Source organism: Coffea eugenioides, chromosome 2 (assembly GCF_003713205.1).
Source record: "Coffea eugenioides isolate CCC68of chromosome 2, Ceug_1.0, whole genome shotgun sequence".
Lineage (NCBI taxonomy): Eukaryota > Viridiplantae > Streptophyta > Magnoliopsida > Gentianales > Rubiaceae > Coffea > Coffea eugenioides.
Genome location: NC_040036.1, coordinates 19956222 through 19968959, shown reverse-complemented (window position 1 = coordinate 19968959; position 12738 = coordinate 19956222). Strand labels below are relative to the sequence as shown.

The 12738-nt window shown below is 37.7% G+C and overlaps 1 protein-coding gene and 1 pseudogene across 1 annotated transcript; both read left to right on the top strand.

Annotated features, from left to right (window-relative positions):
* Nucleotides 1-4079: 4079 nt before the first annotated feature.
* LOC113760307 (probable receptor-like protein kinase At1g49730) lies at nt 4080-10117 on the top strand. The gene is made up of 9 exons (XM_027302862.1): nt 4080-4314; nt 5587-6141; nt 7140-7421; nt 7534-7795; nt 7952-8004; nt 8161-8228; nt 8347-8436; nt 8912-8996; nt 9122-10117. The coding sequence occupies exons 1-9, from the start codon at nt 4233-4235 to the stop codon at nt 9649-9651; spliced, it is 2007 nt and encodes a 668-aa protein (XP_027158663.1). The 5' UTR covers nt 4080-4232; the 3' UTR covers nt 9652-10117.
* On the top strand, nt 9966-12712 carry LOC113759132 (annotated as a pseudogene).
* The last annotated feature ends 26 nt before the right edge of the window (nt 12713-12738 follow it).

The window sequence follows — 12738 nt, the reverse complement described above, 5'->3', positions numbered from 1 at the left end:
AAGGAGAAGGCATTGAACTATGCCCAGCTATAAATTTTTTTATACAAATTTAGTTGGTTCCCAGCTCGGCAGTCCCAGCAATTTATTAAAAAAAAAAAAAAAAAAAAGAGTTTTTAAGCCCGGCAGATATATAGTTCAATAGCTTCTTCCTATCGATCAATACTTGCACAGTTTTTTTTTTTTTTGCAATAAACGAAGGAATTTGCCCTCAATTTACCAATTTACAACGACTACTGCTATTATGTCCTCTTTAAGATCCTCATAATGCATCTACCATTTTTAAATCAGACGACATCCTCTGTCTACTTTCCTGTCTAATACAAAATTATATAGTTTCACTTACTAATACTGCTAGTGTGACACATAACAAAATTTCAAACGTTTGGTTGCCTTATGCTTCTTCTTCTTGTTCTTGTTCTTCTTTTTTTTTTTTTTTCCCAATTTACACAATTTAGTTACAATTTCCAAAACACTATTGCTACTGTTACAATTCCCAAAATCTATTGCTACGGTTTTCTGCCTAGAAGACAAAGGAAGTTCTTCAACAAAACAATTCTTTTTCTTCCTGGTGTAATTGAAAACAAACAATTTTGAGAACCTTATTATTAAGCAAGAGACTTGAGTGTCAAGAAGTTTTGCGACTTCTTTTGTCGATGGTAAAAAAATAATAATAATGTTCATCTATACAATTGCTTATTGTCCCTTAAATATTTTTCTTTTTATTGTTTATAATAAGTGTTTGAACAAATGCTCATATTCAATCTGACTTTGTCAAACTAGTTGCTATATTATGAACTATAAACTGGGATTTGATAATATATCAATTGTCTTTATTTTGTCTTGAGATTGAACATTTCTTTATAAGTATGTTCAGAAAACCAGCGTACAATTTTGTCGGAAGTTATAATGCATGGTTTTTATTAACAGTGGTACTAGAATTTAGACAAATGATGCGGGTACTTATTCTAAATATCAAATGGTGTCATGCATGTTAGTGAATACTTAATTTACCTCTTTTGGTTTTGAATATGGATTTTCATGCATGAGATACTAGCCATTATAATCTCAAATATAAGATATGAGAAAATTCATTAAACATTTTTTTGACATTAGATACATAGTTTGGAAATTTTAGTGCATCTAATAGTTCAATGGTACAATATGGTTCTTAAAGAACATTTAATTACATGATTTGGACCATGAACCTACTATTGTAGATAATATATTGTTTAATATAAAATAAGATTAATTATTTATTAGCATTGGCCTATTAAATTTGGATGATATGTAAATTTTTCTTGCACTTTTAAATATTAACAAAAAATAAATTATATGGGAAGCAACCTTTCACCTTGACATCAATTACACTTTGAAGAATTTAAAGAGCAAGAGTAGGACTTTGACATTGTTAATGAATGCAACAAACATGACACTGAGGAGATGACTGGGCTCAACTCTGTTAAGGACTTGAATAAAATCCACTCATCTATCCCTAATGAAATGATTCCACGTATAGGCATGGATAAGGCTTAAAAAAATGATCACCAAGTACTTGTTTTGCATTGGAGTCCACCAATACTTAGAATTCTTTTCCATAACATATTGAAATTGACCCACAGTATGAATCCAATCACACAACCATATAGTTGCGGATGAATTGGACATATCCTACCGAAAAAATATATAGACCAAAGCATGATTTTCCATGCAAACATGCTAGTCGCTCTTTCAATTGCTACAATTGATAACGGGTTGCTAGAGATGAAAGTAGAAAACTGTTGTTGTAGTAATCTAAGTTAAATGGTGTTTGTGGACAAAAAAAACAAAGAAGAAGAAGAAGCGTATGGCAGCCGAACGTCTGAAGTTTGTTATGTGACATATCAGCAATATTTGTAAGTGAAATTACATTGTTTTGCATTAGACAGGAGAACGGACAGATATGATGACAGATCGTTTTTAAATGGACGCACAAAGCTGGACTCCAAACTAGTAGTTCAATTAGCCCGATTGGCGCTCGTTTTCTTTTGCCCCTACTAGATTGGGGAGCGGATGAACAATGCGCGATAAGGCTTTTGATTCAGGAATCTGGGCTGATACTGTCCATTTCTCAGGGGCTATAAACCCCTTCTCATCTGTATTTCTGGGCTGGCCACTTTAGAACTGAATTCGTTGGATGACTACGTTACAGCCCTGCATTCGGAATTCAGTAGAATAGATTTTTACGTATACGGAGTAGAATTGTTCGCACCTTTTGTGCTTTTTCTGGTGATAGCGCATCCATCAAGAACATGATGTTTCTTATCGCTTGTAATAACAGCATATGCATCACAATCCAAAATCCCTATCTACTCGCAGTACAAATAAGCCATGCAATCTAATGCATTTGAATCGTGAAGTGTTTGTCATACATAATCGAGACATTAATTATCCCAAATACATCATATCAAAAAATTGTTACAATACCTTTTTTTCAAAAAATTATCTCAAATACGCTACTGTCTAAAAACACATTTGGTACTGTACTTGGAGACAGAGCATCCACATTGGATAATTGCACGTAAGATTGAGAATGGAACATTGGTTGTTACAGGATGATTATCCCTACTTAATAGTAAATGTGGGGACTGCGGTGGGCCTTTCAATCTTGTTTGTGTGTGTGTTTCCGTGCTGTTTGTGAACTGTCGCGGACAGAAGGTCCAAAAGACCGTGCCTAAAGAGACACGCTCCAACAACCTCATTTGGATCTTTGCGGCCCAAAGCATCTTGCTGCTGCTTCCTTTGTGTGGACCCCGCTTCCTTTATCCCCTTCGAGGGTTCTCCTCATCATGTTCATGTATTTACTATTTAGCCTTGCGTAATCGAACGAATTCTCAATAGGCCCGAATTTAAAAATATATTGCAATTCCTAGAAACTGTTCGTTAGGAGTATTATTTTATGATATAAAGTGGCTATTTGATAAAGGTGTCCAAGATTCCGTTTTGTTAGCAGGGACATAAATTAATTGGCCACCACGATAGATTCACTTTTTTTTTTGTAAAGTATGAAGCCTTCTCTTAAATTAAACGCAGAAAAAAAAAATCGTAATCGTCATATAGCCCATTTTCCATACTCCAAGTTGGCCTCGTGTCGTATTCTTAAGAGATTCTAGCTGATTTTTCCTAAGCAATTGATAGTAATAATTTCAGTTTGATATCAAAGTTCATTCAATCGAAGAAATTCATGGATACTATTAGGGTGTTCACTTTCCAAGCATGTAAAAAAAAAAAAAAAAAAAGATGGGGTGGTACCACCACAAAATTAGTTCTATAATAGTTTTTGGCCATGAGAAGGAATAACAATTTGTTTGGATTGTAAGTTATTTGAGATATTTTTACTGTAGCATTTTTTGTGATTTCGATGTATGTGAGATGAAAAGGTAATTGGAAAGGTAAAAAGGTGTATTGGAAATTGTAATGATGATGTAAGCAAATATATTTGGGGAAATAAAGGGCAATCCAAACAAACCATAACCTAAACCTATCCACGTACATTTCATTATTATTAGTACTTTATTACTATTCTTCTTTTTAATAATGGCGGGTGGGATTATCAGGAATTATATCCTTTCACTTATTGCATTGGATTAATTTTTTTTGAAATTTTTATAGAAAAATATACTGTATCGATCTTATATACAGAAATTAAATCCTTTCACTTATTGCATTGGATTATTTTTTTCTTGAAATTTTTATAGAAAAATCTACTGTATCGATCTGATATACGTAAGATGAAAATGATATTGAAAAATGTGTTTACGAAAGATGTAAAATTTTTTACTTAGAAAACAGCAATCCAAACATGGATTCCAACCAAATGTCTTATAAATTGTTGGTGTGGTTTTTTTTTTATGCTTAAACAACCAGAACTAGGGGAAAACATGCCAATAACGCTCAGGGACTCGAGAGACGTTGGTGGGGTTGCTGCTCAGCTCAGTCTTAACCAAGTCTAAAACAAGTCAAAAGTTGCACACACTGGTATTGACACCTCTCAGGGTTCTGAAGACTTGAGTGCCTTTGCCAATTTGCATTGCAATATTTTTGGAGCAATCCAAGGAGTGTTGTTGTATTTGTCCAAATATGTGCTAAACCACGTCACTGCTCACATCGCATTCAATCACACTCTTCCTCAGCAGCACCATTCTTCATCCTCCCAAGTCTTTTGGGTCCACTCCCAGTTTCCAGTTTTCTACACTATGGCATTACACGGGCTGGTCATCTTTCTCGGTCTGCTGCTTTTTCTTGAGATGCCGTGTTCTTTAACAATGGTCAATTCTGGTAAGTGTTAAGTGCTAATCCATTTCTCCAATCTTCACTCTTTCCCTTTGTGGGTATGTCACTGATCTCCTTTCCTTGGAGAACTTTCTTCGGTTTATTTTTACTCAAAAGAGCGTTTTCTGTACTAGTGTTTTGGTCTTGTGGGGCAAAATTTTGTTAGTAGTTTGTTCCTCTGTTTCTCTCTGCTTTGCTCTTGTATGCTGCTTAGCTGGGCCTTCTTTGGTCTTTTATGGGTTAGATTGACAGACTTTCTATTTGGGAGCTACTGTGAACTTTAAATTATAGCAAGCTGTCAATTTTATATCTTGCGAATTTGTGTTTTGGAATTTGTGGTAATTAGTGTTTTCTGTTTCTGTTCTCATTCGTTTATGGTGAGCCACAGTCCCTCAATACATTGAAGAGGGTGGCTTGAACTTGGCCGTGTTTCCAAAAAAAAAAAAAACTGTTTGTCCTTGTCAAAGGTGAAACAGTAATGGTGTTCTGCATGTTTGGTCAGGTAGTTAGCTGGAGGGTTTTGGGTGAATTTATAGCTCTAATACTAAGAGTAAGCTGAAACTTTGGCCGATTTTGTCATTTTAGAAAATGACTCTTTTGTATTCTGTATCTTGTCTCCGTTAAGACTTTAGGTTTCTTTTATTTGGATTAGCACTGTGGTTGTATATTTGATCGACTTTGCAATGCTGTGAACTAAAAACATTATGCTGATGCTTAATTCCTGGAAAGCCTGGTATTTGAGATGAATTTTTCTTCTTAAAATGCCATTTTGGTAAGAAAGAAGCCTTCAAAATTTTCTTTAACATACTATGTTTCCAACTTGGAAAAAGATGGCCTTGGATAAAGGACGTTGGATTTTCCATTACTGGATCCGAATAAATCTCTTTGGCTGGAGCCTGCCAACCAAACATCTTCAAGAAAACTGAGCAGTTTAGGAACATCAAAGGGTAGCTCCCTAGTTGATTAGGAGAAGGTCAGGGCATTTTCAATCCTCTAGGAGAGAGGAAGGTAGGAGTTTCTGATGGAAGCACTCTGCATCAATGACCTTTTTGACAGTTAAGAATTATGTTAAAGATATAATATTTTTGGGATTTTATTTTGACTTGCTATACTTCTTCTAGACCTCATCTGATTCTCAAAATTGGTTCTGGTTGTTGCTCTAATTATGTTCCCCAGTCAATACAATCAGGAACCTGAATCTTAAAAGTTGAGACAACTTCTGACAAGAATTTTGATTTGCAAGAATTCATATAGTCCTTTGTCCTGATATTTTTGCAGATTGCCCATTAGATCTAAGTCAGTCTAACTTTACACCGGCGGCCTCAATTTGCTCCACCAAGGAAGAAAGAGGGAACTGTTGCCGCTACATTAATGCCTTAATTGCTGTTTCTGTTGCTCGATATGCAAATCTGACAAGTAATCTAGGGGTTAGTCTGGACTCAGTTGAGATCTGCCTCCGTACAATATCAGCAACATTGGATTTGTATGGAGTAACAAGAAATGCAACTGTCTTTTGTGGCTTTGGGACTAAAATTCCTGTTAATTATGATTGCCAAGGTCGAACAACTGTTAATCAGATGCTACAATCTCCAAAGTTTACAGATGTTGAAGAAAATTGCAGAGTGCCATTGAGATTGGAAAGTGACTGCAGGAAGTGTTTAAATTCTGGCATTCTGTATCTTCGAAATCTTATTGGTCTGGCAGCAGATAATATGACCTTGAGCACTTGCAGGGATGCAACCTTTGTGGCTCTTGCAAGCAAAGTTGATAATGTGACAAGTATTAATATTGCAAGCTGTTTTTTTGGGGTCCAAGGAATTCTTATCCCTCCAGGTATGGGCCAATTATAAATTATGTAGTTGTCTATACTGTATCTAATGAAAACTTATTCCATCTTATTTTCTTATTATTGATTTTCAAAACTGTCTCTTTGTGTCAAGAATTCTGTAACAATGAGTTGAATGGAGAGTTTCCATATCTGATGGTTTTTGGGTTGCTGATGGTGCTATTGGCATAACCTATATTTCAATATCTGCATCTCGTGTCAATAATGGTTTCTAATGTTCAACCTGTAAGGCTTTTTGGTGTCTAATTTACTTATAGCAGTGGCAGATGGTGTGCAATGTTTAAACATTGTTTTTGTTTGGAGGTGTATCTGAGGTGATTTTACTCCAGACAGATTGCCCTTTCTTGGAATACGGAAGAGCAAATGGAGTTAAAGCCACATTTCTTGACAATAGGATTTCTATGCAAATGACAATATTGTTTTTTCTCATTAAGAGCATGTTTGGTATTGCAAAAATCCAACTATATGCTAATCCTCCTCCTTTCAGCAGCTAAACCTTTCCTTCCCCACTTTTACCTTTGGGAATTTGTCATGAGATGATGCAATTCACCATGCTTCCATTTTCGCCACCATGTCCAGTCTATTTCTTCAAATTTGCTTTCATTTTTCAGAATATTCTTCAGATCGTTGAAAATAACCTCCACCTGGATCATTGTGGCATATAATTAATCTAGACTTGTTAATCTCAGATGTATAAGTTGCCAGTTGAATGTGAATTTTGTAGTCTGAATTATTTGTCTGAGATTTTTGTTGCTTCATCATCTATGGGCTTAGATTCCATTAATTCACTAAGTTTATTCTGAATCACCGAAATACTTTCTAAATGCTGGATTAAGTTATTCTTAATCACTGAAATACTTTCTAAATGCTGGATATCTATTCCTATTAATTACATCGCATATTCATCTGAAGATCACATATTGTACTTTCAATTTACATTTGATGCAAAATCAAATTTGGTTTCTATTGCATTTTGGATTTTCAGTGTTGTCTCCTTTGCTGTCTCCACAAACCTCACCAAGTCCACCCGTTCCTGCTAGCAGCCCAAGTCAGCTTTCCTTGAGTGCACCCCTTAAGGACAAAGGCCACCCCTACCACCTGACATTGGTCCCAGGTATTGGCATTGCCATTACCGTAATGGCCTTGGTGATGCTAGCTGTCTTAATCTTTCTTATCCGTACAAAAAACGAAGAGCTAGACTCTTCTGATACATTTGATAGGACCTGTCCAAAAGTTTTTCACCATCCTACAAGGAAGCTTCAGGAAGGTACATTTATCATTTTTTCCTTTGCATATTCTCCAAAATGTGGCATAAGAAGGTGTAATTTCAGCTTCCCGGGTTTTTGCCTCTTTTGTTGGATGGGCTGAACTATATGCAGGTCCTCCCTGTACATTCAGAAAATTCAGCTACAAGGATACAAAGAAGGCAACAAATTATTTTAGCACCAAAATTGGGGAAGGAGGATTTGGCACAGTGTACAAAGCTGAGTTTGAGGGTGGTCTTGTGGCAGCAGTAAAAAGGATGAATAAAATCTCAGAACAAGCAGAGGATGAGTTCTGCAGAGAAATAGAGCTCCTTGCTCGGCTACATCATCGTCATCTTGTTGCTTTGAAAGGCTTCTGCATTGAGAAACAAGAGAGGTTTACTCATTCACATAAATATGTATACGTGTTCCCTATCTTTCCCTTTTTTCTCTTGAATTTTATGGTCATAAGGACATGTTTATGGTTTTAGTTTTTAGGCTGTAGTTGAGTCAGATGTGCCAGCTTACCTGGAAGTCCATGAACTTTATGCAGGTTTCTTGTATATGAATATATGGCAAACGGAAGCTTGAAAGATCATCTTCACTGTATGGCCTTATTTCCTGAAAATGTATTTTGCTGAAGTTTAATCGTTAAGCAAGAAAGGAAACACCATCTTGAGAGTTTGATCAATGTTAACTGAAAACATAAACCTAATTGAGCTATTCCTCATTTGTTGTCCATTCTGAATTTGTTGTGTTCAGGTCCTGATAAAACTCCCCTTAGCTGGCGTTCAAGAATTCAGATTGCCATTGATGTTGCAAATGCTTTGGTAATTTCTATCAAGTGCTGATATAGTGAACAAGTCAATTAAGTTACTAGAAGTTTTAAGAGCGTTTATTTTTGACATATTTTCTGTTCAAAGCTTATGGTTCCATCTCTGCTTGCAGGATTACCTTCACTTCTATTGTGATCCCCCTCTGTGCCACAGGGACATCAAGTCAAGCAATATATTACTTGACGAGAACTTTGTGGCAAAGGTAAATATGTGAGCTCAGTCTCTGGTTCTATGTTTAGTTTGTTACGTTTTAAAGGCTGCCGAAGTTCAATGCCGAATTTTTCATTTTCAGAAAAGAAATTATCCTTTCTGCTGTCTGTCTCTCTCAAGTCCTTGTTCTTTGGGCCCAAAATCTTTTCCTTCAGATTTACATCTTTTATTGTGCAACACAATGCCAGACCTACAAACCAAAAGAAAAAAGAGTAGGAAGAAAAAACTGAAAGACGCAATGACTAATATTTTCTTTTTTGGTATTTTGTCAACTACAAATACAAAATTGATCTCTTTTATGTTGCTTAGATGTAATTTATAATTTTTTTCTTTATTCTCAGGTTTCTCTTCCATAGAGTTTTACTATATGAATATATTCAACTGAAGGAATATGCGTATACAATCCTTTCAATTATCTTTTCAGAAAAACATCTCTGACCTTAAGGCTAATTATCATTGTCTTTCAGGTTGCAGATTTTGGTCTTGCGCATGCTTCAAAAGATGGTTCCATTTGCTTTGAACCTGTAAATACAGATATTAGGGGGACTCCAGGTCAGAAAGTACTCTCTGTCTACAAAGTTTTTGAAAAAGACAAAAAAATGGAAGGATGCTGTTTTCCCTCATTAAGCAATGAATTATGTGACTTCTAATGTGCATAAATATTGCACAATTTATAGGTTATATGGATCCTGAGTATGTAGTGTCCCAAGAGCTTACAGAAAAAAGTGATGTATATAGTTATGGGGTTGTATTACTAGAGTTGCTGACTGCAAGACGAGCAATACAGGACAACAAAAATTTGGTAGAATGGTCTCAAGCATATATGACATCAGAGTCACCGATAACTGAGCTTGTTGACCCCAGAATTGGGGATGCTTTCGACTTTGATCAACTTCAAACTGTCGTAGGAATTGTTAGATGGTGCACTCGGAGGGAAGGGCAAGCAAGGCCTTCAATCAAGCAGGTCCTGAGGGTTTTATATGAGTGTGCAGATCCATTGCACAGCAGCTTTGTTGAAGCAGTTGAAGATGGAGAGTATAATGGAAGCGGAAGGATGAGCAGCAGTAAACTGCATAGGGGTGAGGGAATCTTTCATAGTGGGGATGGAAGGTGCCTGGCTTCTTCTTCAAGCACATCTAGGTCTCATTGTAGCAGAAGCTTTCTACTCAACTCTCCACAGTCTCCTTCCAACTTACCATCTATTTGAGACTTTTTATTCAGCTCCTTGGCAAGAGACAGCACTGTGTATTCACAAAGTTGTGAGCTGGTGGTAAATGCAGTGATTCATTTAGCTGGAAGGACATCTTGGTTTCATACGAGTGCGAGCATTATCCTGTTCTAAACCGGCTAGCGACGTCGCGGACAATGGAGAAGCTTGCAATTGTTTTTTTTTATTCCCCATTGCTATATTGATTTCTAGGGCTACCTCTGATGCAAATGGTAATTCAGAATGCTACGCCCTTGCAATTTTGGGGAACAATGAGATTGTTGAGAAGCTTTGTTTGAGTTTTCCTTCTTGGTATGTCAAATGGCAATGGCATGGTACTTGTAGGTTAAAAAGAAGCATCATTATATGTGATTCTTTTGGGAGGTAGAATGCACCTTCTCTCGTGTTATGGAAGCATAATGCTTCCGCCGTCACTAGTAAAGTCGTAATGAACTCCTTTTTCCTACTTTGACTCTTGAGCAACAAACATCCTTGATCATATTTAAACAGTTTCTCTATCGATGAATTTGAATAACACATCATCCTGCAAAATGCAGCAATTCTGACCAGCAGCGAAATTCGTACCGCCTGTTTTTCGTACTTAACAGTCATTGACTGCACTCGAACTTCAAACCAAATGTCGTATGAGCATGTCATCTTCCGAGTTCTAACATCATAGATCAAAGAGATAAACCTCTCTGAGCAGCACTAATCTGCCCGGAACCATGACAGAAAACGCACCCAGTTTCCAATCCCGCTCCCCTCCCCACCCCAAAATTAATATATTTTTTGCACTATTTCTTTAGAATGGGCTTAACTTTTGGTAAATCTATGTTGCCAATTCCGTCATTATCCATAACGCTCAAACTTGTATTAGCATGAAAATGCCTGGGTTCTAGGACTGAGCCTACAAACGGGACTGTGGCCTGTTTCTGACCTTGGCGATGGCGATGATATGATAATAGGCATTGTGGACACCGGTATATGGCCAGAAAGTGCTAGCTTCCGTGATGCTGGGATGCCCCCATTGCCAGGCTGCTGGCGAGGTACTTGTGAAACTGGAACTTCGTTTAACCCTTCAAACTGCAACAAGAAACTCATTGGAGCTCGTTCATTTAGCAAGGGGATAAGACAAGCAGGGCTCAACATATCGACAATTGATGACTACAATTCTCCCAGGGATTTCTTAGGCCATGGAACCCACACGTCATCCCCGGTTGCTGGCAGTGCAGCGCCATTTGCTAATCATTTTGGGTGTGCCAATGAAACAGCAACAGGCATGGTCCCCAAGGCCAGACTGGCCATGTATAAAGTCCAGTTTTTTAACGACACCAGTGATGCAGCAGCCATAGACACCCTTGCTGGCATAGATCAAGCCATTGAAGATGGAGTTGATCTTTTGTCATTGTCTCTAGGATTCTTCAGTACTCCCTTTTATGAAGACCCAATTGCGGTGGGAACTTTTGCATAAATGGAAGAAAACGGATTGATATTGGTGCAATCTGATCCATTATCAGAGAGCAATCCCGAACCCGATGGATCATTCCTTTTTACGATATATGAAATGGGAGATTTCACCAAGTCAATTCTTAGGAAATGTCGAATCAAACCATTTGTCCTTATTTCAACAAAAGAAGCATGGGCTTCTTCGCTAGAACAACTTTGTTTGTCTTGGTCCCAATTCAATACTAAACAAGTCCGAACTAATTGAATACTTGTATCAGAAATTCCTCGGAAATTGAGAGAGGCATATTTGTAGCATGTTCTGCAGGAAACAGAGGCCCGCATGCCTACACTATCCTCAATGGAGCTCCTTGGATCACCACGGTGGGAGCAGGCACCATAGACATGGAAAAATTCTAGTAGTTGGAAAATCAGTCTATCCACAAAATCTGCTAGCAGACAGGGTTCCTATTTATTATTGTCACGGTAATATAAGCAAGGAAATTTGCGACTCTTATACCCTGAATCCAGATGATGTTAAAGGAAAATACATCTTCTGTGACTTCAATGATGAAATATCAGTGTTCCAACAATTGTTCGAGATGTATAGGATTGGAGCTGCCGGAGCCATCTTCAGTTCTGATTCTGGGCAGTTTCTACGAGTTAAAAAGACTTTGACAAGCCATTTGTAACACTAAACCCGAGGGATGGAGATTTGGTGAAAAATTACATCATAAAATCTAGAAATCCTACCGTCAGCATTAAGTTCCAGGTAACCTTGCTTGGAACAAAACCAGCTCCTCAGGTAGCAGATTTTTCTTCACGAGGGCCTGTTCCCCATGCACCATGGATCCTAAAACCTGATATCTTGTCTCCTGGTGTTGATGTATGGGGTGCATGGGCGCCCAACAGGGCTAGTGCATCAATTGGAGATGACTTTTTGCTTACAGATTATGCACTTGTTTCCGGCACATCCCCTCACATAGTAGGCATAGCTGAATTGCTGAAAGCTGCACACAAGGACTGCAGTCCTGCTGCAATCCGCTCCGTAATGATGACGACTGCCGATATTCTTGACAATGCAAATAATCCAATCATGGACATCATCACTGGAGTTGCTGGCACCCCTCTGGACTTCGGTGGAGGACATGTTAATCCTAACAAGGCCATGGATCCTGGCCTTGTATATGATATAGGGGTTCAAGACTACATCAACTGCGTGTGCGCACTGAATTCCACGACAAAACAGCTCCGGACCATCACAAGAAGATCCAATGTGATCTCAATACCCTTCTTTCATTGTCATATTAAACAATACAAATACTACCAGTTACACCTTCAAGAGGGTGTCGACTAATGTGGTCGATGCAAAATGCACATGTCATGCAACAGTTGAAGCCCCGTCAGGCATAAAGGCCTCTGTGCAAACAACAATCCATTTCCCACGAAAATACAGCACGTCAACGTTCAACTTGACCGTAGAGATCGATTTGGGACTTTACCCAACTAGCTATTACATTGTTAACTATGGCTACTTAGCCTGCTATGAGGACAAAGCAACACATGTTGTAAGGAGAACTATAGTATCTGCTTTTGCACCTTGAGCTATTGTAACCAACAGAAGAATTAGATCAAAGAGCAAAG

What these genes read in the sequence shown, in the direction of transcription:
- LOC113760307 (XM_027302862.1), top strand. Translation starts at nt 4,233, where the DNA reads ATGGCATTACACGGGCTGGTCATCTTTCTCGGTCTGCTGCTTTTTCTT. An exon ending in ACGAGAACTTTGTGGCAAAG is followed by an intron (nt 8,437 to 8,911) that starts GTAAATATGTGA and finishes ATTGTCTTTCAG; the next exon opens with GTTGCAGATTTTGGTCTTGC. An exon ending in AGATATTAGGGGGACTCCAG is followed by an intron (nt 8,997 to 9,121) that starts GTCAGAAAGTAC and finishes CACAATTTATAG; the next exon opens with GTTATATGGATCCTGAGTAT.